General features: G+C 37.5%; 1 protein-coding gene and 1 pseudogene across 2 annotated transcripts; one reads left to right on the forward strand and one right to left on the reverse strand.

Moving 5' to 3' along the window:
• Nucleotides 1–802: 802 nt before the first annotated feature.
• Nucleotides 803–1,756, forward strand: LOC308436921 (olfactory receptor 2G3-like; the record flags this gene model as incomplete). Its single annotated transcript, XM_080937931.1, has 1 exon — nucleotides 803–1,756. The coding sequence occupies one exon, from the start codon at nucleotides 803–805 to the stop codon at nucleotides 1,754–1,756; it is 954 nt and encodes a 317-aa protein (XP_080794057.1).
• Nucleotides 1,757–23,467: 21,711 nt separating this feature from the next.
• Nucleotides 23,468–24,431, reverse strand: LOC308436698 (olfactory receptor 2B6-like; annotated as a pseudogene). Its single transcript has one exon. The product of its transcript is annotated as an olfactory receptor 2B6-like (transcript).
• Between the last annotated feature and the right edge of the window lie 504 nt (nucleotides 24,432–24,935).

Here is a 24,935-nt window from a genome sequence, read left to right on the forward strand (position 1 = left end):
ATGTGATCATTTTGTAGGTCTGAAACATTCTAAAACATTTTTTTCTTTTTGAGAATGTAATATAACTACATATTTCCCCATTCCCTTCGATTCCTTGATATCCTCCAATAAACTCACTCCTCTTGCTCTCTTTACAATTTATGGATTTTATTCATTCATTGTTACATGTATACATAAACTTGAGAGAGAGAGAGAGAGAGAGAGAGAGAGAGAGAGAGAGAGAGAGAGAGAGAGAGAGAGAGTATCCTGCTCAGTCTGTATAATGTTACTCCTATGTATTTTTAGGACTGACCATTTGGAATTTATTAACCAATTTGTGTGCTCTTCCCTAGGTAAGAGACTTTCTCACATTCTTCTTTCCTGGATGTAGTTCTATGTGTAGCTCTGTACCTTAAATGGTTCTCAGTACATTCTATATTCTCTTAGTTTCCTCCAGGAAGTCTCTCTCTCTGTCTTTCTTTCCCTTTCTCTCTCTTCCCTCTCCTCCTCCTCCTTTCCTACAACTTCTTTCCTCCTCTTCCTTCTTCTCATTCTACTCTTCCTCCTCTTTCTCCTCTTCCTCCTTTTCCTCCTCTCTGTCTCTGTCTCTGTTTCTCTCTCTCTCTCTCTCTCTCTCTCTCTCTCTCTCTCTCTCTCTCTCTCTCTCTCTCTCTCTCTCTCTCTCTCTCTCTCCTGTATAGAACATCTACCACCTTCTACCTTTAGGGTCCACATTTCTCAAGGGAATTTCTGATCCCATTACATTCCTCTTTATCTAACATATATTTCTTCACCTGTCACCCTCCTTTTTGTGAGTAGAGTGATGACAATTAACAAGACCTCTGGTGGTGATTTCGTCCTGGTTGGCTTCTCTGATCAGCCACAACTTGAAAAGATACTGTTTGTGGTGGTGCTGATCTCCTACCTCCTGACACTGGTAGGCAACACAGCGATCATCCTCGTTTCCTGTTTGGATTCTGCTCTCCAAACGCCCATGTACTATTTCCTTACCAACCTCTCTTTCGTTGACATTTGCTTTTCCACCAGCATTGTTCCTCAGCTGCTGTGGAACCTCCATGGTCCAGCCAAGACAATTACCGCCACAGGCTGCGCTATTCAGCTTTATGTGTCTCTGGCTCTGGGGTCCACTGAATGTGTCCTTCTCGCAGTTATGGCATTTGATCGCTATGCTGCTGTTTGCCGACCACTTCACTATGCAACAGTTATGCACCCACGCCTCTGCCAGTCTCTTGCAGGAATAGCATGGCTGAGTGGGGTGGGCAATACACTGATTCAGGGCACCATCACCCTCCGCCTGCCTCGCTGTGGGAACCACAAGATTTATCACTTCATCTGTGAAGTTCCTGCCATGATCAAGTTAGCATGTGTAGACATTCATGCCAATGAAGTGCAGCTGTTCATGGCTTCTTTGGTGCTGCTCCTCTTCCCCCTGACACTCATCTTGGTATCATATGGGTACATTGCCCAAGCACTGATGAGGTTAAAGTCAGGTCTAACCTGGGGTAAAGCTCTTGGAACGTGTGGATCCCACCTGCTGGTAGTAGTACTATTTTATGGCACAATCACAGCTATCTATATCCAGCCCAACAGCTCCTATGCACACAGTCAGGGGAAGTTTATCACCCTTTTGTATACCGTGGTTATTCCTACTCTAAACCCCCTCATTTACACTTTAAGAAACAAAGATGTAAAGGGAGCATTGAAGAGGCTGGTGAGAAAAGATAACAGCACTGGAAAGAAAATTCTTTTCAGGTAGAGGTGTAGTTCTGTCTGTCCTCACAAAAATGAAGGTGCTGATTCAGATGCATTACCCAGGGTCACAGTGAGACAGATGCTCCAAAACTACTTAACAGCACATATGGAGTGCTACAAGCTAGGAAACTACTCCCCTAACTATAATAACCAGAGATATTCCATCTAGACCTGACAATCCAATTTTCTAATAAACTGTAAACATTTGCTGTTGTCAAGACTCTTGCAATTCATTTTTTTACTTACTTAATGGTCACTCTTTTATTAATAATTCTGATTCATATTCGATTAAGTATGTCTACAAGTTTCTCTCTGTCATATAACGATAAAAGTATATTCACAGATAGCTAGAAGTCTTTGAAGCATTCTGACATGGTGTGTTTTTGTGGACCCAGTTAAATGTGGCCTCCTATATCATTGAACCAATGTTTCTTGGTAATGTCCTAGTCTAAAATAGACACCTGAGTTTTACCTCACTGGTCTGCTCCAGTGGGTCTATTAGTGGAGTTTTGTTAACTTTTACATTTGGTATTTTGCTAAGTCAGATTTTCACTACAAATTCAGTTTTTTTCTATCTAAGTATTTTAATTAAATGATGAACTCTGAGCTTTGATTTTTATATTCAGAATATTAGGTGATTTTTATCATGTGATATTAGAAATCCTCTTTATTCTAGCCAAAACTAGACATAAAATTTGAGCCTAATCTAGTTGGAGAGAGAGAGAGAGAGAGAGAGAGAGAGAGAGAGAGAGAGAGAGAGAGAGAGAGAGGAGTGAAGTCCCTTTGAATATTCCAGTGTCTGTAGATGTAGATGTAGGACTGTGAGATTCTGAGTTACCTTTCCTTATGACTTTTAATGGACTCTTCTTCTTGCTTTTGTGTTTGCACTATGATCAATTCACTGATGAAGATTATCACTCTTCCATAATTTTTTATTTCTCAACTTCTATATAATTTTTATTTTTTAAAAAATGAATATCTTTTGTAGGCCCAGTATTTCTCAATATCTGAGAAAACAAATTGGTGTAACAAAGGCAATCTACTTCACCATTATTTCCTATAAATATTTTTCATTTTTATAAACTACGTACTCAATAGTAACTATAAAGGGTTTATGAATTCTGAGGTTCTCAGATTCAGCCTTCTCTAGTTAGTTTATAAAAATTTCAAGTGTTTACATTATATAAAATCCATGCTCTTTTCTATTTCTATAGTTAGGATAAGTAAAAGAGACGTAAAAACCTTATAGGTATGTAAGTTGAGCAAATTAAGAAGAAAATGTGGCTCTTAAAGCCATACAAATTTAATCTAAAAGTCACACAAATTATCTTTATTTTTATTTCATTAACATTAAAATATTAAATTAAATAATCCATTAATAACATTAAAAAGTAAGTTTGATTATCAAAATTTGTTGAATCATTTTCATAGCACTATCAATTTTATAGTGAGATTGCTAATGTGCTGGTATTTTTACTTACATCTACAAGAGTTTACCTAATACTTAGTGCTTCTAATTCCAAGATTCCAGATATTGTTCCACAACCAACACTATTAACTAAAATCAAAGAGAGAAGATACAGACTAAGATCCTAATAGATAAACACATTTCAAATAAAATTAAACCATTTTCACTTCTGATTTAATATTACTACAAAGATTTGGAGTTGAAACACTGTGATGTATTCAGTATTCATAAAGCAGAATAGACCAGGGGTTCTATTCTGGTACCATTCTTGATCCCTCTGGTCATCTATGAGTAATTTAAATTAACAGCATCTTTTTGATAGCTTCTTTAGTTTCTTATGTATCCATTCAAAATATGTAATGTATTTTTTAATTCATTTGTGTGTCTATGTGCACATGTACACAGATGCCAGAAGAGTTATTGGTCTCTATAGGACTGGAATTGTCCAATGTGTGCACTGAGAACAATGTGAACAAAACTCAGGTCCTTTGTGAAAGCAGTATACACTCTTAAGTGCTGATGCAGCATCTGCATTCCCTTGATGACATTTGGGATAATCAACTTCCCTCTTAGAACTGTTTTCGGTGAACCCCTAAGGTTTTGCTATACTATACTTTCCTCTTTATTGGTGTTATTTTGAGTAAGAAGAATTGTTTTTATGATTAAATTTATTTAAACTATTTTTCACATGTGCTAATGCACATTAATTACTCTCATCCATTGTAATTTTCATTGTAATTTCTCATTTACCAATGGGTAGTTGGAGGACTATGCAGCTTAAATTCCATGTGTTAGTGAATATTAGAAAGACTCTCTTACTATTGATTCCTATTGCTATGCCATGGTGATCAGAAAAGATATTTAAATAACTTTAGTACAGATTTTATTAGTCAAGACATATTTTCTGTCCTAAATTGTATTTACTCTTGAGAAATTTGTGCTAGTTAGTCTTTATAAATTTTAAGCAAACAAGAAACACCTGGGAAGAAGGAACCTTAGTTGAGAAGTTGTTTCAATCATACTGGCCCAAGGGCACATTTTAGGTGAATTTTCTTGATTTTAATTTATAAAGGAGAACCAAGATCACATGGCTGGTACCATTCTTGGCAAATGAGTCTGTGTTTTATAAGAAATATATTTAAATATGAGCCTAGAAGAAAGCCAATAAGCACCCTGCTTCTGTGAGTTTAAGCTCTAAGTTCTCACTATGGCTTCCCTTTATGACTGACTCTTAGCTTAGTATATAAGATGAAATAAAAAAATGTAAAAGATACTTTTATTTCCTCACATGATGAGATAAGATGAAAGCAATAAACAAACTATGTGAATATATTGCTTGGGCTTTTCTTCTTTTTTCTAACTATCCCTAGGCCTAGGCCTGAGAGCTTCAAGCTGCCTGATTCCATACACATTCTCTCGATTTCTGACTGAATTGCTCTGCTTGACCCCTTATTAATTTTAACCATATGTTATAATATTGTCTTCTCATTTTCTGGTTCATTTTCGTCTTCACCTGTGTTTAACTAGCTTCTTTTCTCTTCCACCTGTCTGTGAAACTGTCCTGCTAAAACTCTTTACACACACACACACACACACACACACACACAAACACACACCTTATCACACTACCACTGCCCTTCTCTTTCTCTGTTTTTCCCCATTAATTAACTTATTTATGCATCTTACATCCTGAGGATTCTATATCAACTTCCACTGCCCTCCTCACATACTCTGTCACCCATCTCTCCCTACCTTCACCCCTGTCTCTTGCTGCTCTTAAGTAGCCTCTCCTTCCTGTCTGTTCTCATGAGAGTTTGCTGGATCCTATCTTGGATTCATTCTGTAATAATTTCCTCTGATTGGTCACTTTGTCTGCCCCTTGATTAGACTTAGATATCACTTTCAAATATGACTGCTTCCTTTTATAAAACGATCTTACCTTCATTCTTAGGATTTAAAAATGTTTACTCGGGATGTTTGTATTCCAGCAAGAGACACTATAATCCAAGGCATGTCTGCATTTCACATAGGTCGTATAGATCTAAAAATTTTTCCCATTTGATCCCTTGCCAAAGAGCCATTTTGATGATTAAAATTCCTCTACATCATGCCCCTTTATATTTAATCTAAAAATTATGTGCAGTTTAAACAATTATCAATCCCACTAACTTAATATTCTGAATATCTTTATGAAGATCAGTTGATGAGATGATCCTTTATAACTGCAATCCAGATCATTTTTTATTCAGCAAATGTCTGGTTCAGCATCAGGGTTTTCCAGTCTGACAATCTGATTAACAACCTGTTTTCACACAGTTTGTTGAGCTATCTCCATGCTCAGTTGGGAGAGTTTGGGTTTACTGTAATCAGTTTATGTGTCACCTGCATTTCTGTCTTTCAGTATTCCTTCCTTGAGTTGTCTATCATTGGAAATTTCTATTATTAAGATTGTATTTTTATCAGTTTTGATAGAACCCATAGTCCTTCATCACCTGGGGAAATATAGACAAAACCTTTCCCCCAATGTTATACATTTCCTGACTTTCATTCTGAGGGTAAAATAGCTTTAAAGTACACAGATTGATCTAATTTGGTATTTTCTTCCTTAATCCATTATTTTTCAGGAGCTTCTTATATAGTAGTTGTTGCCTCACTTGCATTTAAAAAATTTAAAGGTCATAAAGCCAGAATATTGCCCTTAACTTGTTTATTTACAATGATGCCCACAGCATGTTGCATGACATTGTAGACTCTTCTGGTTTTTTCTTGGTAACACTTATGGGACATTCCATTTGAACAGTGTTCATTCCCTCGATGTCTACAATATTATCCTTCTTGTAGATGCCCATGTATGTAGCCAAAAGAACAACTCCATGTTTCCTAAACGACCTAAAGAACATGTAGTGAGTGCTTCTTCTCTTTCCCTTTGTGCTCGTCATGTTGGTGAAATTTTTTTTTCTTGAACTTCACGTAGTCTGTGAGTTGTTTCTGGGGTGTTCAGAGCTTCCTGGGGTTAGTATCCCATTATCAGTGACTACATATTATGTCTGTTCTTTTGTGACTGGGTTATCTCACTCAGGATGATATTCTCTAGATGCAACCATTTTCTTAAGAATTTTGTTAAGTGTCATGTTGGTGAATTAACTGAAAGATGGTTGCTGCAACCAAAAGGCAATTTTCCCATTTTTTAATGCAAGAAGAGTCTATCTATATAATCTATTTCTATCATTAAAACTGTCCTTTTATGTGTCTTAATGTGTTTCATTATCTCTGATGCTCCCAAAGCTCCAAAGTCTCCCAACTCTGGGCAACTATACATACCCACATGGAAGCAATAGAAGGCCAAACTCCAGAGAGATTAGAAACAAATAGTTAGAAAGGAGGTTGAGTATAGTATAGAGGTAGCTGTAAAATCAGGCTCCAGAATTTGCAATCATATTTTGAGGATGGAAGAAGCCAGCAAAAACAAATTGTATATGTCTTAGGAGAGGATGCTAAAGTGGGGAACAGAGAAACATAAAATCAAGCAAAGGGGATACTGTGGGTATGCATGCTATGGTTGGCCTACTTCTGTGCTTTCTCCCCCTCCTTCTAGATCTGGCTCCTAGCTCTCACTTTGCAATAAACTTACAAATCTATCAACTTTAGCTTAAAGAAAACACTTTTAGACACAGTGTGAGTGTCAAAAAAAAAAAAAAAAAAAAAAAAAAACCAAAAACAATACCAAAACCCCAACAGGGATTAAAGTGGAGTAAAGAGAAATAGGGAACGGTGAACCTCCACCAATTTTCCCCTAGTTGACTGTAATATTTGTGAAGGTCCCAAAACATATTGGTATCTAGGGTGCCACTAGTTACTCACATTTGGTTTGATTATCTAAATTATATGAGTCCGTGGGTGAAAAAGAGAAAAATTCTAAGCAAGGACTGTTCAGTCTGTCCCCAAGACTCAGAAAAAAATTGAACAGGGAAGATATAAGCTGTTCAAGGGAAAAAGACTAAGTAACATATAAAAGCCACCTTGCTAAAATAACACCCAACTTTCCAGTGGAGACTCTAAAAGCTAAAAGGGTCTGAACAGATGTTATATAAACTTAAGAACATGATAGATGCTAACTCAGATGACTATGTCCAGAAAAACTATCAATTACAGTAGATAAAGAAAAACATTCTATAATAAGATAAAATTTAAGCCCTATCTATCTGCAAATCTATCTCTACAGAAGATTCTAGAAGGAAACCTTAAATATAAGAGATTAACCATACCCAAGAAAATACAAGTAACAAATATTCCCAAGAGACAAATTAAAAGAGAAGGCAAAAACCAACAGCATAATAACAACAAAATAGACTCGGATCAGCAACTCCTAAAGCTTTAAAGATTGGTGAGTAGGAGATCCAGGCAGCCAGGGAGCAGAGGGATCTCTGCGGAGTGCGCACAGTAAGCATACCCTTAGGCCTGCCTGATCCAGGGACCAGGAACAGAACATTGGAACTTCTGTTTCCAACCAGCGGCAACTTCAGGGCACAGAACAGGGCCTGGCCCACCTGCCCCCCTTCCAGCAGCAGCTCCTAAAGGCTTAAAGACTGAGACCAGGAACACAACTTTGGAACTTCTGTTTCCACCCGATGACGACTTCAGGGCGCAGAACAGGACGCGGCCCATCTGCCACTCAAATCAACAGCTGCTAAAGCTTTAAAGACTGGTGAGTAGGAGATCTGGGAAGCCAGGGAGCAGAGAGATCTCCGTGGAGTGTGCACAGTAAGCGCAACTCCCAGCCCTGCTTGATCCAGGGACAAGGAACACAACTTTGGAACTTCTGGTTCCACCCTGCAGTGACCTCAGGGCGCAGAACAGGGCTTGGCCAATCTGACACCTGGACCAGTGGAGATCCAGGGACACAGACCAGATACAAAGGAAAGGCAAGAACATATCACTGACAACAAGATGGCGAGAGGAAAGATAAAGAGTATGTCCCAAGGAAACCAAGACAACCTGGCAATACCAGAACCCAGCTCTCCCATAACAGCAAATATTGGAATGCCAAAAACTCCAGAAAAAGAAGACGCAGACCTGAAGTCATACTTCAAGATGCTGATAGAGATGCTTAAACAAGAAAGGGAGAAAAAGCAAAAAGATTCAGATGCTTTCAAAGAGGAAACAAGAAAAAAAAAAACACTCAAAGAACTCAAAGAACTAGAGGAAAACAGAACCAAAGAAATGAGGGAATTTAAAACAGAAATTGACACAATAAAGAAAACACTAAAAGAGATAACCCTAGAGGCAAAACACCTAAAAAAGAAACCAGGAGTCACAGAAGCAAGCACTTCCAATAGATTAAAAGAGATGGAAGAGAGAATCTCGGGGGCAGAAGACAACATTGTAAACATACACAAAACAGCCAGAGAAGATGCAAAAAACAAAAAGCTCCTAACCCAAAATGTCCAGGAAATCCAGGACACAATGAGAAGACCGAACCTAAGGATAATAGGAATAGAAGAGGAAGAAAAATATCAACTAAGAGGCACAGTAAATATCTTCAACAAAATTGTAGAAGAAAACTTCCCTACCCTCAAGAATAAGATGACCATGAGCATAAAAGAAGCCTTCAGAACTCCAAATAGGTTGGAACAGAAAAGAAATACATACCGACACATAATAGTCAAAACACCAAATGCACAAAGCAAAGAAAGAATACTAAAAGCAGTAAGGGGAAAAGGTCAGGTAACATATAAAGGCAGGCCAATAAGAATCACACCCGATTTCTCAACAGAGAATATGAAAGCTAGAAGAGCCAGGACAGACATCATGCACACCCTAAGAGAGCACAAGTGCCAACCCAAGCTGCTATACCAAGCAAAAAGTCAATAACCATAGATAGAGAGATGAAGATATTTCAAGACAAATCAAAATTTACACAATATCTGACCACAAACCAAGCACTATAAAGAATTATAGGTGGAAAACCCAATACAATGAGGGAAAATACAGCCTAGTGAAAACAGAAAAACTCCACAACAAGAAAACTAAAAGAAGAAAAAGACACAGACACAACTCAACCCACAAAGGCAATAATGGCAGGAAACAAAAACAACTATTCCTTCATATCTATTAACATAAATGGACTCAATTCCCCAATAAAGAGACCTAGGCTATCAGATTGGATACATAAATAGAATCCAGCCTTTTGCTGCATACAGGAAACTCATCTCAGAGACAAAGACAGACACTATCTCAGAGTAAAAGGGTGGGAAAAAAAACTTCCAAGCAAACAGCCCCTAGAAGCAAGCTGGAGTGGCTATTCTAATATCGAATAAAGTAAATTTCCAACCAAAAGTTATCAAAAAAGATAAGGAAGAACACTTTTTACTAATTACCGGGAAATATGTCAGGAGGAACTCTCAATTCTTGACATACATGCTCCAAATAAAAAAGCACTTACATTCATAAAAGAAACCCTACTAAAGCTCAAAAAATACATTTCACCCCACACAATAATAGTGGGAGACTTTAATATCCCACAATCATCAATGGACAGATATTGGAAACAGAAACTGAATAAGGACACTGCAAAACTAGTAGAGACTTTGAACCAACTAGAATTAACAGATATATACAGAACATATCATCCTAAACTAAAAGAATACACCTTCTTCTTAGCATCCCATGGCACCTTCTCAAAAATTGACCACATAATTGGACACAGAACGAGCCTCAATCGATATAAGAAGATTGAAATACTCCCATGCATCCTCTCAGATCACCATGGTCTACGGCTGCTCTTTAAAAACAACAAAGACAACAAAAAGCCTACGTACACATGGAAACTAAACAACGCTCTGTTAAACACTAGCAGGGTCAAAGAAGAAATAAAGAAAGAAATTAAGGACTTTCTAGAATTCATCGAAAATGAAAACACAACATACCTAAACCTATGGGATGCAATGAAAGCAGTACTGAGAGGAAAACTAATAGCCCTAAGTGCTTTTATAAAGAAACTGGAGAGAGCTTACATCAGCAACCTGAGAGCACAGCTAAAAGCCCTAGAACAAAAGGAAGCAGATATACCCAAGAAGAGGAGAGGACAAGAAATAATCAAAATTAGGGCAGAAATAGACCAAATAGAAACAAAAAGAACCATTGAAAAAAATCAACAAAACCAAGAGTTGGTTCTTTGAGAAAATTAACAGGATTGATAAACCCCTAGCCAGACTAACTAGAGGACAAAGAGAGAGCATACAAATTAACAAAATCAGAAAGGAAAGTGGAGACATAACAACTGAAATTGAGGAAATTTAAGAAATCATCAGATCCTACTACAAAAACTTATACTCCACAAAACTGGAAAATCTGGAGGAAATAGACGAATTCCTAGACAGATACAAGATCCCAAAATTAAATCAGGACCAAGTAAACCATCTAAATAACCCTATAACACTTAAAGAAATAGAATCAGTCATCAAAAGCCTCCCTACCAAAAAAAGCCCAGGTCCAGACCGGTTCAGTGCAGATTTTATCAGACATTTATTGCGGATATAACACCAATACTCTCCAAACTATTCCAAAAGATAGAATCATATGGAATACTACCCAACTCATTTTTTGAGACTACAATAACCCTCGTACTTAAACCACAGAAAGACCCTACTAGAAAAGAGAACTTCAGACCAATCTCACTTATGAACATTGACACAAAAATACTTAACAAAATCCTTGCAAACTGAATCCAAGAACACATCAAAACGATCATGCATTATGACCAAGTAGGCTTCATCCCTGGGATGCAGGGATGGTTTAATATAAGGAAATCCATCAACGTAATCCACCATATAAACAAACTCAAAGAACAAAATCATATGGTCATCTCACTAGATGCTGAGAAAGCATTTGGCAAAATTCAACACCCCTTCATGTTAAAAGTTCTGGAAAGATCAGGAATCCAAGGTCCATATTATACATAATAAAAGCAATATACAGGAATCCAACAGCCAACATCAAACTTAATGGTGGGAAACTTGAAGCAATCCCACTAAAATCATGTACTCGACAAGGCTGCCCACTCTCCCCCTAACTATTCAACATAGTACTGGAAGTCTTAGCTGGAGCAATTAGAAAGCAAAAGGAGATCAAGGGGATACAAATTAAAAAGGAAGGGATGTATGATTTTAGGTCTGCCTCTTGTTTTTCTAAAGTGTTTGGCATTCCGATGTTTGCGGTTATTGGAGACCTGGGTTCTGGAATAGCTAGGTTGTCTTGGTTTCCTTGGGATATACTCTTTCGCTTTCCTCTTGCCATTTTGTTGTCAGTGATATGTTCTTGCCTTTCCGTTGTATCAGTCTGGTCTGTGTTTCTGGATCTCCACTTGTCCAGATGGCAGATGGGCCAAGCCCTGTTCTTTGCCTCAGAGTCGCCGGGTGGGAACAGAAGTTCCAATGTTGTGTCCCTGGTCCCTGGATCTGGCAGGGCAGGGTGGGTGTGCGCTTTCTGTGCACACTCCGCAGAGATCTCTCTGCTACCTGGCTGCCTACATCTCCTACTCACCAGTTTTTAAACCTTTAGGACCTGTCGGTCCGGGTGGCAGATGGGCCAGGCTCTGTTTTGTGCCCTCAGTGTACCTGGATTAATGTGAAGATCTTTGATCCACTTGCACTTGAGCTTTGTACAAAGACATAAGAAAGGGTCTATTTTCATTCTTCTGCATGCTGAGTGCCAATGGGACCAACACCATTTGTTGAATAGGCTGTCCTTTTTCCATTGAAAGTTAACAACTCCTTTGTCAAAAATCAGGTGACCATATAAATGAGGGCTCATTTCTGGATCTTCTATTCTATTCCATTGATCCCTGTGCCTATTTCTGTACCAATACTATGCAGTTTTCTGCACAATTACCTAGTAATATAGCTTGAGGTCAGGGATAGTGATTCCCGATGATGTTTTCTTGTTGAGGATGGATTTTGCTATTCTAGGTCTTTTGTTATTCCATATGAATTTCACATTGATCTTTCCAACTCAATGAAGAACTGGGTTGGAATTTTGATGGGGATTGCATTGAATATGTACATTGCACTTGGTAAATTGGCAATTTTTATTTTGTTGATACTTCCAATCCATGAGCATGGAAGATCTTTCCATTTTCTGAGGTCTTCCTCAATTTCCTTCTTTAGAGGTTTGAAATTCTTGTCATACAGGTCCTTCCATTGCTTAGTTAGAGTCACACAAAGGTATTTCATAGTTTTTGTGACTATTGTGAAGGGTATCTTTTCCCCGATTAATTTCTCCACATGTTTGTTCTTTGAATATTGGAATGCTACTGATTTGTGTGAGTTAATTTTATATGCAGCCACTTTGCTGAACTTGTTTATCAGGTGTAGGAGTTCTCTGGTGGAAGTTGTGGGGTCGCTTAAGTACACTATTATGCCATCTTCAAATAGTGATGTTTTTACTTCTTCCTTTCCAATTTGAATTCTTTGGTTTCTTTTTGCTGTCTAATTGCTCCGGCCAAAACTTCTAGTAGTATGTTGAATAGGTAGGGGGAGAATTGGCAGCCTTGTCGAATCCCTGATTTTAGTGGGATTGCTTCAAGTTTCCCACTGTTAAGTTTGATGTTTGCTGTTTATTTGCTTTATATTGCTTTTATTATGTTTAGTTATGGACCTTGGATTCCTGTTCTTTCCAAGACTTTTAACATGAATGGGTGTTGAATTTTGTCAAATGCTTTCACAGCATGTAATGAGATGACCATGTGGTTTTTTTCTTTGAGTTTGTTTAAAATGGTGGATTACATTGATGGATTACTGTGTGTTAAACCATCCCTGCATGACATGAATGAAGCACTTCATCATGGTGAATGATCGTTTTGATTTGATTCAGTTTGCAAGGATTTTGTTGAGTATTTTTGTATCAATGTTCATAAATGTGATAGGTCTGAGGTTCTCTTTCTTTGTAGGGTCTCTGTGTGGTTTAGGAAAAAGGGTTATTGTAGCCTCAAAAAATGAGTTTGGTAGTGTTCCATCTGATTCTATTGGGTGGAATAATTTGGAAAGTATTGGTATTATGTCGTCAATAAATGTCTGATAAAATTCTTCACTATACCCTTCTGGACCTGGCCTTTTTTTGGTTGGGAGGCTTTTGATGACTGCCTCTATTTTTTTAGGTGTATGGGATTATTATATCGTATACCTGGTCCTGGTTTAACTTTAGTATCTTGTATCTGTCTAGGAATTCATTCATTTTTTCCAGATTTTCCAGCTTTGTTGAGTATAGGCTTTTGTAGTAGGATCTGATGATTTCTTGAATTTCCTCAGTTTTAGTTGTTATTTCTCCACCTTGCTTTCTGATTTTTTTAATTTGGATACTCTCTCTTTGCCCTCTAGTTAGTATGGCTAAGGGCTTATAAATCTTGTTAATTTTTTCAAAAAACCAGCTCTTGGTTTTGTTAATTCTTTCAATGGTTCTTTTTGTTTCTATTTGGTCTATTTCTGCCCTAATTTTGATTATTTCTTGCCATCTAATCCTCGTGGGTATATCTGATTTTTTTGTTCTAGATCTTTCTGCTTGCTGTCAAGTTGCTGATGTATGCTTTCCCCAGTTTCTTTTTGGAAGGACTCAGAGCTATGAGTTTTCCGTTAGTACTGCTTTCATTGCATCCCATAGGTTTGGGTATTTTGTGTTTTCATTTCCAATGAATTCTAGAAATTCCTTAATTTCTTTCTTTATTTCTTCTGTGACCCTGCTATTGTTTAATAGAGCGTTGTTTAGTTTCCATGTGAATGTGGGCTTTTTGTTGTCTTTGTTGTTGTTAAAGACCAGCCTTAGACCATGGTGATCTGAGTGGATGCATGGGAGTATTTTAATCTTCTTATATCTATTGAGTCTCATTTTGTCACTGATTGTGTGGTCAGTTTTTGAGAAGGTGCCATTAAGTGCTGAGAAAAATTGTATTTTTTTTTAGGATGATATGTTCTGTAGATATCTATTAATTCCAGTTTGTTCATAACCTCTGCTAGTTTTACAGTTCAGTTTTTGTTTCCCTAATCTGTCCGTTGGTGAGAGTTGGGTATTGAGGTCTCCCACTATTATTGTGTGGGGCGCAATGTATTTTTGGAGCTTTTGTAGAGATTATTTTATGAATATCGGTGCTTTTGTGTTTGTAGCATATATGTTAAGGATTGAGAGTTCCTCCTGAAAAATTTTCCCTGTAATGAGTAAAAAGTGTTTTTCCTTATCTTTTTTGATAACTTTTGGTTGAAAATCTACTTTATTCGACATTAGAATGGCCACTCCAGCTTGCTTCTTGGGGCCATTTGCTTGGAAGTTTTTTTTTTTTTCCCAACCTTTTACTCTGATATAGTGCGTTCTTTGTCTCTGAGATGAGTTTCCTGTATACAGCAAAATGCTGGATTTTGTTTATGTATCCAGTCTGATAGCCTATGTCTTTTTATTGGGGAATTGAGTACGTTTATGTTAACAGATATCAAGGAATAGTGGTTGCTGTTTTCTGCTCTTTTTGCTTTTGAAGTTTGAGTTGTAGTTGTATGTCTTTCTTCTTTTTGTTTTCTTGCTCCAGAGTTTTCTTGTTTTTATTAGGATGTAGTTCCCCTCATTGTATTTGGTTTTTCCCTATAATTTGTTGTAGTGCTGGGTTTGTTGTCAGATATTGTGTAAATTTAGTTTTGTCTTGGAATATCTTAGTCTCTCCATCTATGGTGATTGAGATTTTTGCTGGGTATAGCAGCTTTGGCTGGCACCTGTGCTCTCTTAGGGTTTGCATGATGTCTGCCCAGGATCTTCTAGCTTTCATAGTCTCTGTTGAGAAATCGGGTGTGATTCTGATTTGTCTGCCTTTATATGTACATGGCCTTTTTCCCTTACTGCTTTTAATATTTTTTCTTTACTTTGGGCACATGGCATTTTGACTATTATGTGTCGGGAGGAATTTACTTTCTGATCCAATCTATTTGGTGTTCGGTAGGCTTGTTTTATGCTCGTGGTCATCACATTATTAAGGGTAGGGAAATTTTCATCTATGATTTTGTTTAAGATATTTACTGTGCCTCTTAGTTGATATTCTTTGCCCTCTTCTATTCCTATTATCTTTAGGTTTTGTCTTCTCATTGTGTCCTGGATCTCCTGGACATTTTGGGTTAGGAGCTTCTTGGTATTTGCATTTTCTCTGACTGTTTTTTCTATGTTTTCAGTGTTGTGTTCAGCCCCCAAGATTCTCTCTTCCATCTCTTGCAGTCTATTGGAAATGCTTGCATCTGTGACTACTGATTTATTTTTTAGGTTTTCTAACTTTAGGGTTGCCTCTTTTAGTGTTTTCTTTATTGTGTCCATTTCTGTTTTAAATTCCTTCTTCCATTCCTTCATCTCTTTGGTTCTGTTTTCCTCTAGTCTTTGAATTCTTTGGGTGTTTTTCTTGTTTCCTCTTTAAACGCTTCTAATTCTTTATGCTTTTCCACCCATTCTTGTTTAAGGATCTCTATTATCATCTTGAGGTATGATTTTAGATCTGCATCTTATTTTCTGGAGTGTTTGACATTCCACTGTTTGCTATGATGGGAGAGCTGGGTACTGGTGTTGCCAGATTGTCTTGGTTTCCCTGGGGTACATTGTTTTTCTTTCCATTTGCCATCTTGTTGTCAGTCTTTTGTCCCTGGATCACTGCTGGATCACTGCTGGTGCACCTCTGGCTCACCACTGACTCACAGCTGTTCCAGTTATGTGTCCTTGGATCACCTCTGGATCACAGCTGGCTTACTGCTGTTCCAGTCTTGTTTCCCTGACTCACTGCTGGCTCACAGCTGGCTCACAGCTGGCTCACAGCTGGCTCACAGCTGGCTCACTGCTGTTCCTGGTGGCAGATGGTCTGAGTGCACATTCTGCACTCTCTGTGTTTTCTGGCTGGGAATAGCCTGATGCCGGGTTACTTGTTCCCTGAAGCAAGCTGGGGCGGTGAGGGGGAACCGGGGGATTGCACTTTTTTGCACATTTGGCAGAGATCTCTCTTCACCCAGGCTAGTCAGACTGCCTCGTGGACAGTCCTGTGTCCCTGGATCACTGCTGGCTCACTGGTGGCTCACCGCTGGCTCACAGCTGCTCCCAGGCCATTCTGATGGAGGTGTTTTTTCCTGGATTAAAGTTCTCTTTTTCCAGATAACTCTTAACCTGCAGATGGGGTCTCAGAGCAGAGTCAGATGTAGCCTACTGTAAAGGATGATGGTCTGAAGAAACACATGAAATTCATGGAATCTAAGATGGAAATTTGGGTTTTTACTTTTGTAACTAATTTATTTTACACCACAAGGCAATTAAATTTTCCTCATTAATTGTTATTCATTCATGAAAAATATAAAGTATTCAGCTCTCAGACTCAGTAGATGAAAAACTCTTAGGAGCCAAATTTCTCATAAGATTATAATTTCCCTACTTTCAGACCAAAGAAATTGCACTTTTGCGATTATCTTCATTGTATTTTTCCCCTTTTTATTGGATACTTTCTTTACTTACATTTTAAATATTATTTCCTTTCCTGATCTCCCTTCTGGAATTCCCCTATTTCGTCACCCCTCCCCCTGCTTCTATGAGAGTGTTCTACCCACCCACCCACTCATCTCCCTCCAGCATTCCCCTACAATGGGATATTGAGACTTACAGGGTCAAGGGCCTCTCCTCACTTTGATGCATGATAATGCCATCCTCTTCTACATATACAGCGGGAGCCATGGGTCCTTCCTTGTGCACTCTAAGGATGGTACTTTAGTATCTGGGAGCCCTGGTGTGTCTGGTCGATGTTCTTCCTGTGGTGTTGAAAACCCCTTTACCTCCTTTAGCCCTTTTTCTAACTTCTCCATTTGGGATCCCATTCTCAGTCCAATAGTTGGATGAGAGCATATGACTCTTTTACTCAGACTCTGGCAGAGCCTCTCAGGAGACAGCTATATCAAGCACTGTCAGCATGCACTTCTTGACACCCACAATCTTGTCTGAGTTTGGTAACTGTTTATGGGATGGATCCCTAATTGGGCAATAACTTAATGGCATTTCCTGATTCACACTTTGTCTCTGTATTTTCTCCAGTAAATATTTTGTTCCCTTTTTAGGAAACACTGAAGAATCCACTCTTTGGTCTTCCAAATTCTTGAGAAACATATGGTCAATGAATTGTGTCTTGTGTATTCCAAGCTTTTGGACTAATGTCCACTTATCAGTGGATACATACTATATGTGTTCTATTTTGGTTTAGTTACCTCACTCAGGATGATAGTCCTAGTTCCATCCATTTGCCTAAAAATTTCATAAAGTCATTGTTTTTAATAGCAGAGTAATAATCCATTGTTTCAATTCACCAAATATTCTGTATCCATTCCTCTGTCAAAAGGACATCTGGGTTCTTTCCAGCTTCTGGCGATTATAAATAAAGCTGATATGAACAAAGTGAAACATGTGTCCTTCTTACATGTTGTAGCACATTTTGGGAATATGATAAGGAGCAGTATAGCTCAGTCCTCAGGTAGTACTATGTCCAATTTTCTGAGGAATCACCAGACTAATTTTTCAGAGTCATTGTACCAGCTTGCCATCCCACAAACAATGGAGAAATATTCCTCTTTTTCTACATCCTTACCAGCACCTGCTGGCACCTGAGTTTTTTATCTTAGCCACCCTGTCTGATATGAGATAGAATCTCAGGGTTGTTTTGATTTGAATTTTTCTAATGACTAAGGATGTTTAACATTTCTTGGATGCTTCATTTCTTAATATATATGTACAAAAAATGATGGCATCCAAATCCATAAAAAACACAACAGCAAAAATCACATATTGATCCTCACATAGTGAAATCATATTGCTTTGCTACCCCACTTTTACCAGTAGACAGGTCATCCAGACCAAAATGAAAGACAAATGCTGAAATTAAGTAAGATCCTGGGTCAAATCGATTCACCAGATATCTACACTCAGACACTAGGTATCCTTTCATCTCAGAAGCCTCAGACATTTCTCCAAATTTTATTACATATTAGAACACAAAGCAAGTCTTAAGAAATATAAGAAAAATTAAAATAATACCCTGAATCCTATCTGGCCATTGTAGATTAAAGCTGATATCAACAACAATAGAAATGACAGCAAGTATACACACATATGGAATCTGAACAATTTATTACTGAATAAAAATTAGGTCAAGACTGAAATCATCAAGGAAATTAGAAGCCTTTTGAAATTAAATAAATTGAAAACAAAACATAGCCATATATATGGGACATGAGGAAGAAAATTCTAAGAGGCGAAATAATAGCACTAAGTGCCTACAAAAAGCAGACAAGCAAATAAAGAAAACAAAAGACCTGAAGAAAATGGATGTTAATAAATTTAATTCAGGAGACCCAGAGATACAGGCTTGGTAAGAAGCAGTTCCAACTAGCTAGGGGGCAGAAAGATCTCTGCCAAGTGCGCACGGAAAGCGCGCCCCTGCCCTGCCTGATACAGAAACCAGGAACCCAGCATTGGGCCCTCTTTTCACAGCCAATGGCATTGGGGGCACAGAATACGGCTTGGATCATATGCCACCAGGACCAGCGGAGACCCAGAGACACAAGCCTGGTGTGAAGGGGTTCCGACTAGCTAGGGGTCAAAGAGATCTCTACCAAGCACACAAGGAAAGTGTGCCCCTGCCCTGCCTGATCCAGGAACCAGGAACCCAGCATTGGGTGATCTGTTCCCAGCTGCTGGCTTTTGGGTGCAGAACCATCTGCCACCAGGAACAGCAGAGATCCAGAGACACAGGCCAGTTACAAGGGAAAGGGGAGAACCAATCACTGAAAATAAGATGCCAAGAGGAAAGAAAAAGAGTGTACCCCAAGGAAACCAAGACAACCTGGAAACATTAGAACCCAGCTCTCCTATCACAGTGAACAGCAGAATGCCAAATACTCCAGAAAAAGAAGACACAAACACAAAATCCTAACTCAAGATGATGATAGAGATCCTTAAACAAGAACGGGAGGAAAAGCATAAAGAATTAGAAGCTTTTAAAAAAGAAACAAGAAAAAAACTCAAAGAACTCAAAGAAATAGAAGAAAACAGAAACAAAGAAATGAGGAAATGAAAAAGAAATTTAAAACGGAAATGGACACAATAAAGAAAACACTAAAAGGGACAACTGTATAAGTAGAAATCCTAAAAAAAAAAATAAGGAGTCACAGATGCAAGCATTTCAAACAGACTACAAAAAATGGTAGAGAGAATCTCAGGGGCCGAAGACAATATTGAAACCATAGACAAAACAGTCAGAGAAGATGCAAAAACCAAAAAGCTCTTAACCAAAAATGTAGAGGAGATCCAGGACACAATGAGAAGACCAAACCTATGGATAATAGGAATAGAAACATATAAACAAACTCAAAGAAAAAAACCACATGGTCATCTCACTAGATACTGAGAAAGCACTTGACAATATTCAACACCCCTTCATGTTAAAAGTTTTATAAAGAATAGAAATCCAAGGTCCATACCTAAACATAATAAAAGCACTATACAGCTAACCAACAACCAACATCAAACTTAATAGTGGGAAACTTGAAGCAATCCCACTAAAATCAGAGACTCGACAAGGCTGCTCACTCTCCCCCCACCTATTCAACATAGTACTAGAAGTCCTGGCCAGAGCAATTAGACAGCAAAAGGAAATCAAAGGGATACAAATTGGAAAGGAAGAAGTAAAAACATCACTACTTGCAGATGACATGATAGTATACTTAAGTAACCCCACAAATTCCACTGGAGAATTTTTACAGCTGATAAGTTCAGCAAAGTGGCTGGATATAAAATTAACTCAAACAAATCAGTAGCCTTCCTATATACAAAGGACAAACATGTAGAAAAAGAAATTGGGAAAAAGATACCCCTCACAATAGTCACAAAAATATGAAATACCTTGGTGTGACTCTAACTAAGCAAGTGAAGGACCTGCATGACAAGAACTTTAAACGTCTAAAGAAGGAAATCGAGGAAGATCTCGGAAAATGGAAAGATCTCCCATGCTCATGGATTGGAAGAATCAACATTTTAAAAATGGCCATCATACCAAAAGCAATCTACAGATTCAATGAAATTCCCATCAAAATTTGAACCCAATTCTTTATAGATTTGGAAAGAGCAATGTGCAATTTCATCTGGAATAACAAAAGTCCTAGAATAGCAAAATCCATCCTCAGCAACAAGAAAACATCTGCGGGAATCACTATCTGTTACCCCAAGCTATATTACAAGGAAATTGTGCTAAAAACTGCATGGTACTGGTACAGAGATAAGCAAGTGGATCAACGAAATAGAATAAAAGATCCTGAAATTAGCCCTCACCTACATGGTCACTTGATTTTTGAAAAAGGAGCTGTAAATATTCAATGGAAAAAGGACAGCCTATTCAACAAATGGTATTGGTCCAACTGGCACTCAGCATGCAGAAGAATGAAAATAGACCCTTTATTATATCTGCTTATACAAAGCTCTAGTGCAAGTGGATCAAAGATCTCCACATTAAACCAGATACACTGAAATTATGAGATGAGAAAGTAGGGAAAACCTTAGAACACATAGGCACAGGAGAATATTTCCTAAAGAAAACACCAATGGCTCATCCTCTATAGTCAAATATTGACAAATGAGACTTAATGAGATTGTAAAGTTTCTGTAAGGCTAAGGACACTGTCAAGAAAACAAAATGGCGGCCAACAGAGTGGGAAAAAAACTTTACCAACCCCACATCAGATAGACGCCTAATATCTAAGGTATACAAAGAACTCAAGAAGCTAGTCACCAGAGAATCAAACAATCCTATTAAAAGTAGGGTACAGAGCTAAACAAAAAGTTCTCAATTGAGTAATATCGAATGGCTGAGTAGCATCTAAGGAAGTGCTCGACATCCTTAGCCATCAGAAAAATGCAAATCAAAACAACCCTCAGTGACATCAGTCAGATTAGCTAAGATCAAAAATTCAAATGACAGTAGATGCTTGTGAAGATGTGGAGAATGACAAATACTTCTCCACTGGTGATGGGTTTGTAAACTGGTACAAGCACTCTGAAAATCAGTCTGGTGATTTCTCAGAAAATTATACATAGTACTACCTGAAGATCCAGTTATTCCACTTCTTGGCATACACTCCAGAGAACCTAAACATACAATAAAGACACATGTACCATTATGTTCATAGCATCCCTATTTATATTAGTCAGAAGCTAGAAAGAACCCAGATGTCCTTTAGTAGATGACAAACTTGTGGTACATTTACACAATGGAGTACTACTCAGCTATCAGAAACAATGACTTTATGAAATTCTTAAGAAAATGGATGCATCTATAATTTTGAGTGAGATAACCCAGTCACAAAAGAACAGACAAAATATGCAGTCACTGATATTTGGATACTAACCCCAGAAATCTCTGAACCCCCCAGAAACTACTTACACACTATATGAAGTTCAAGAAAAAAAAGAAAAGAAAAAACCATTATGCTTTATCTTTCCACACCAAGAAAACTTTGACTAATTCCAGGTTACATATTGTTTTACATGTACTTTATGCTCATTGTAACTAGTAAGATCTTAATGCACACTATCAATCCTCTAAAAAAAAAATAAGCACTGACAACAATGTATTCTTATACTTTTATGCAAAATGCTTAAAATCTGTACATTTATCTCTTTTTAAAAAATAAAGTTGTTCGATAAAAAGTAACATAATAATAGCATTATACCCCAAGTCTGTAGCTAACACCAATCTAAATGGATAGAAGCTCAAAAGATTTCCAGTAATACCAGGTCAAGAAAAGGTCCACTATCTCTGTACCTCTTTAGTTCGTGCTTGAAGTCTTAGCTAGAGCAATTATATAGCTTAGGAATATCAAGGTGCTACAGATACGAAGGCCCAATATACAGAAAGACTGTGATAGCATGCAGAAAACCTGAACAGATTTAAACTAGACAAAATTCTAGCAGTGAGAAAGACAGGTAGACACAAAGTTCCAAGCCCACCAACAATTTGTTTGCAACTGATACCTGTTGTAAAAGAGAAAGTAGGTTTCTCTCATGTAGCTACCGCTGGGTGTATAATCATGCTCCAGGGTAGACCTACCACAAAACAGACTCCCTGTTGGTGTGTGTGTCGGTATGCACACATGCGATTTTGCTTTGGTTTTCAGTCTTACTGAATCTGCTCTTGTAGCTCACCTGTTTTGATTTTTATTTATTTTTTCGTGTTTTTGTTGTTTTTCTTGCTTGTTTTTTATTTTAGATAAAGGAAGAAAATGAAGTTGGGTTGGCAAGAAAGTAGAAATGATATAGAAAAATTTGGGACAGGGCAAAGAATATGATCAAAATATACTGAAAATACATTATATAAACAAACTTAATAACAAATTTTAAACCTTTTCTGTAAATAAAATAAATGAATATCTCCGCAAAGAAACAGGACAATAAAGTAAACCTAATAATATCCATGACATTATTGAATAACAAATATTGTAATGGTTATTTACTACATTGATAGTTTTTATCTGTTATCAAGAAATAGAACACAATTCATTTGAATATATACACAATTATGTTCTTCAGTATATTACTTTGTGTTCATTACATCCAAAAAAATCACAATGGAGGCAAATTTAATTAACATTGCAATCTAAAATTAAAAACATATTCTAAAGAAGACTGCAAGTAACATAAACACTCAAACGCATTGGGCGGGGGCTCTCTTTGCATTATTGTCTTCCATAGCAATGCAGATCATTATCACAACCTTTCATTCATCAAAAGTAAAATTAAATGTAAAAATTTATCTTTATAATGTGCAAAATATTTGAAAGGAGGAAATGACATTTTCATCTCTTTTGTTTATGGCTTAAAATGACTAAATTTCAAGCAGATATCTTTGGGTTTTTATTTAAATTTCTAACATATCCCTTCCATTTCTCTTAATGTATTACGGAATAAGAAAGAATATTTAAAAAAATCAATAACCAGGACAACAAATTTAGCATTTACTCAAATCTGTCTGTATTAATATTTTTGTAGTTGTTGAACTATTGAACCATAACAATGATTACATTGACTCTTACATTGATTGCATATACTGAATAATAAGTGATCACAATCAGCCTTTGTTTTTCTGGATGGAGCAATGAGAGCTGTTAGCAATTCTGCTATGGAACCAAGGGTTGGATTGCTATGGGATGTGCTTTTTACCTAATCCAATTTCCATCCTTGTTCTTGTTCTCTTCCAAGTACCTTCTTCACTGCTGCCTTGATAGCCTTATTTCTCAAAGTATAAATAAGAGGGTTCAGCATTGGGGTCATAATTCCATAGAACAGTGCTAAAAGTTTGTCCTTCAGTTTGGCTGAGCTGCTCTTGGGTGCCATATATGCATATCCACTGATGGCAGACCCATAGAACATTATAACCACCAGAAGATGAGACTCACATGTGTTAAATGCCTTCTTTCAATCTTCAGAAGATTGTATCCTTATGACTGTTTTGACAATGTTGATGTAAGAGAAAAGAATTAAACCAAGAGGGATAACTTTTATGACAACCACTGCAGCATACATCTCTACCTCATTGACCCAGGTGTCAACACATGATAACTGAAGCATGGCAGATACTTCACAGAAAAAATTCTCTACCTGGTATTGGCCACAACGTGGTAACAAAGAAGTCAACACTGTGTGCCCCAAGGAGTTACTGAAACCAGTTATCCAGGATGCAGCTGCCAACTGTTGGCACAGTTGGGAGTGCATGATTACTGTGTAACGCAAAGGTTGGCAGATGGCCACATAGCGATCAAAGGCCATGATGGAGAGAAGTACATATTCTGTAGAACCCAGGCTAAGGAAGATGAACAGTTGTGTTATGCAGCCAACATAGCTGATGCTTCTCTCATGGCTCTGTATATTTTTCAGCATCTGGGGGACAGTAGAAGTGGTATAGCAGAGATCCAAAAAAGAAATATTGGCCAGGAAGAAATACATAGGGGTGTGAAGTTTAGAATCAAGGCGAGACAAAATGATAATAGCTGAGTTCCCAAAGAGGGTCACTATATAGAAGATGGAGATCACCACAAGAAGATCCATTTCCAGTCGTGGCCATTCAGAAAAGCCTACCAGAATAAAGCCATTGGTGAGATGGGGGGTTGTTATTGAACCTTCTCATTGTTGAAATTCCAGTTGCTGGAAATGTCAATACTAGAATTTTGAGTTCCTGAATATCCTGTTTTTACAACTTAATGTCTCATGCAATAAAGAAACTGAATAGGGAATGATGAAACAGATATAATTATGAATATATTTCATTTGATTTCCTCAGTAAGTGAAGCAGCACTAACTGCTGTGTTTGTATAATCTGTCAACTATTCTTTTATTCACAATTTTCACAAGTAAAGAGTTTTAGAAAGTCAAAATAGCATACACATGAGGACTCTTATGTATCAACATAACACCTGGAATCCTGAAACAAGAGCATTCCTGTGATAGAAATGACAGTATAGGTTGCAGAATGAGGTTCTGTCTCTCCCAATTGCTCTCTCAATCCCCCAAAGCAAAACAAAAACCAAATAAAAATGTAAGTATAATAAAAAATGTGTATTATAAGAAATTGTAATCACATGTATCTGTTAAGATAAAAGAATATGAAAACCTCACTGATGTGTAATTAAGT

The sequence above is a fragment of the Micromys minutus genome (assembly GCF_963924665.1).
Source record: "Micromys minutus genome assembly, chromosome: 25".
Taxonomy (NCBI): Eukaryota; Metazoa; Chordata; class Mammalia; order Rodentia; family Muridae; genus Micromys; species Micromys minutus.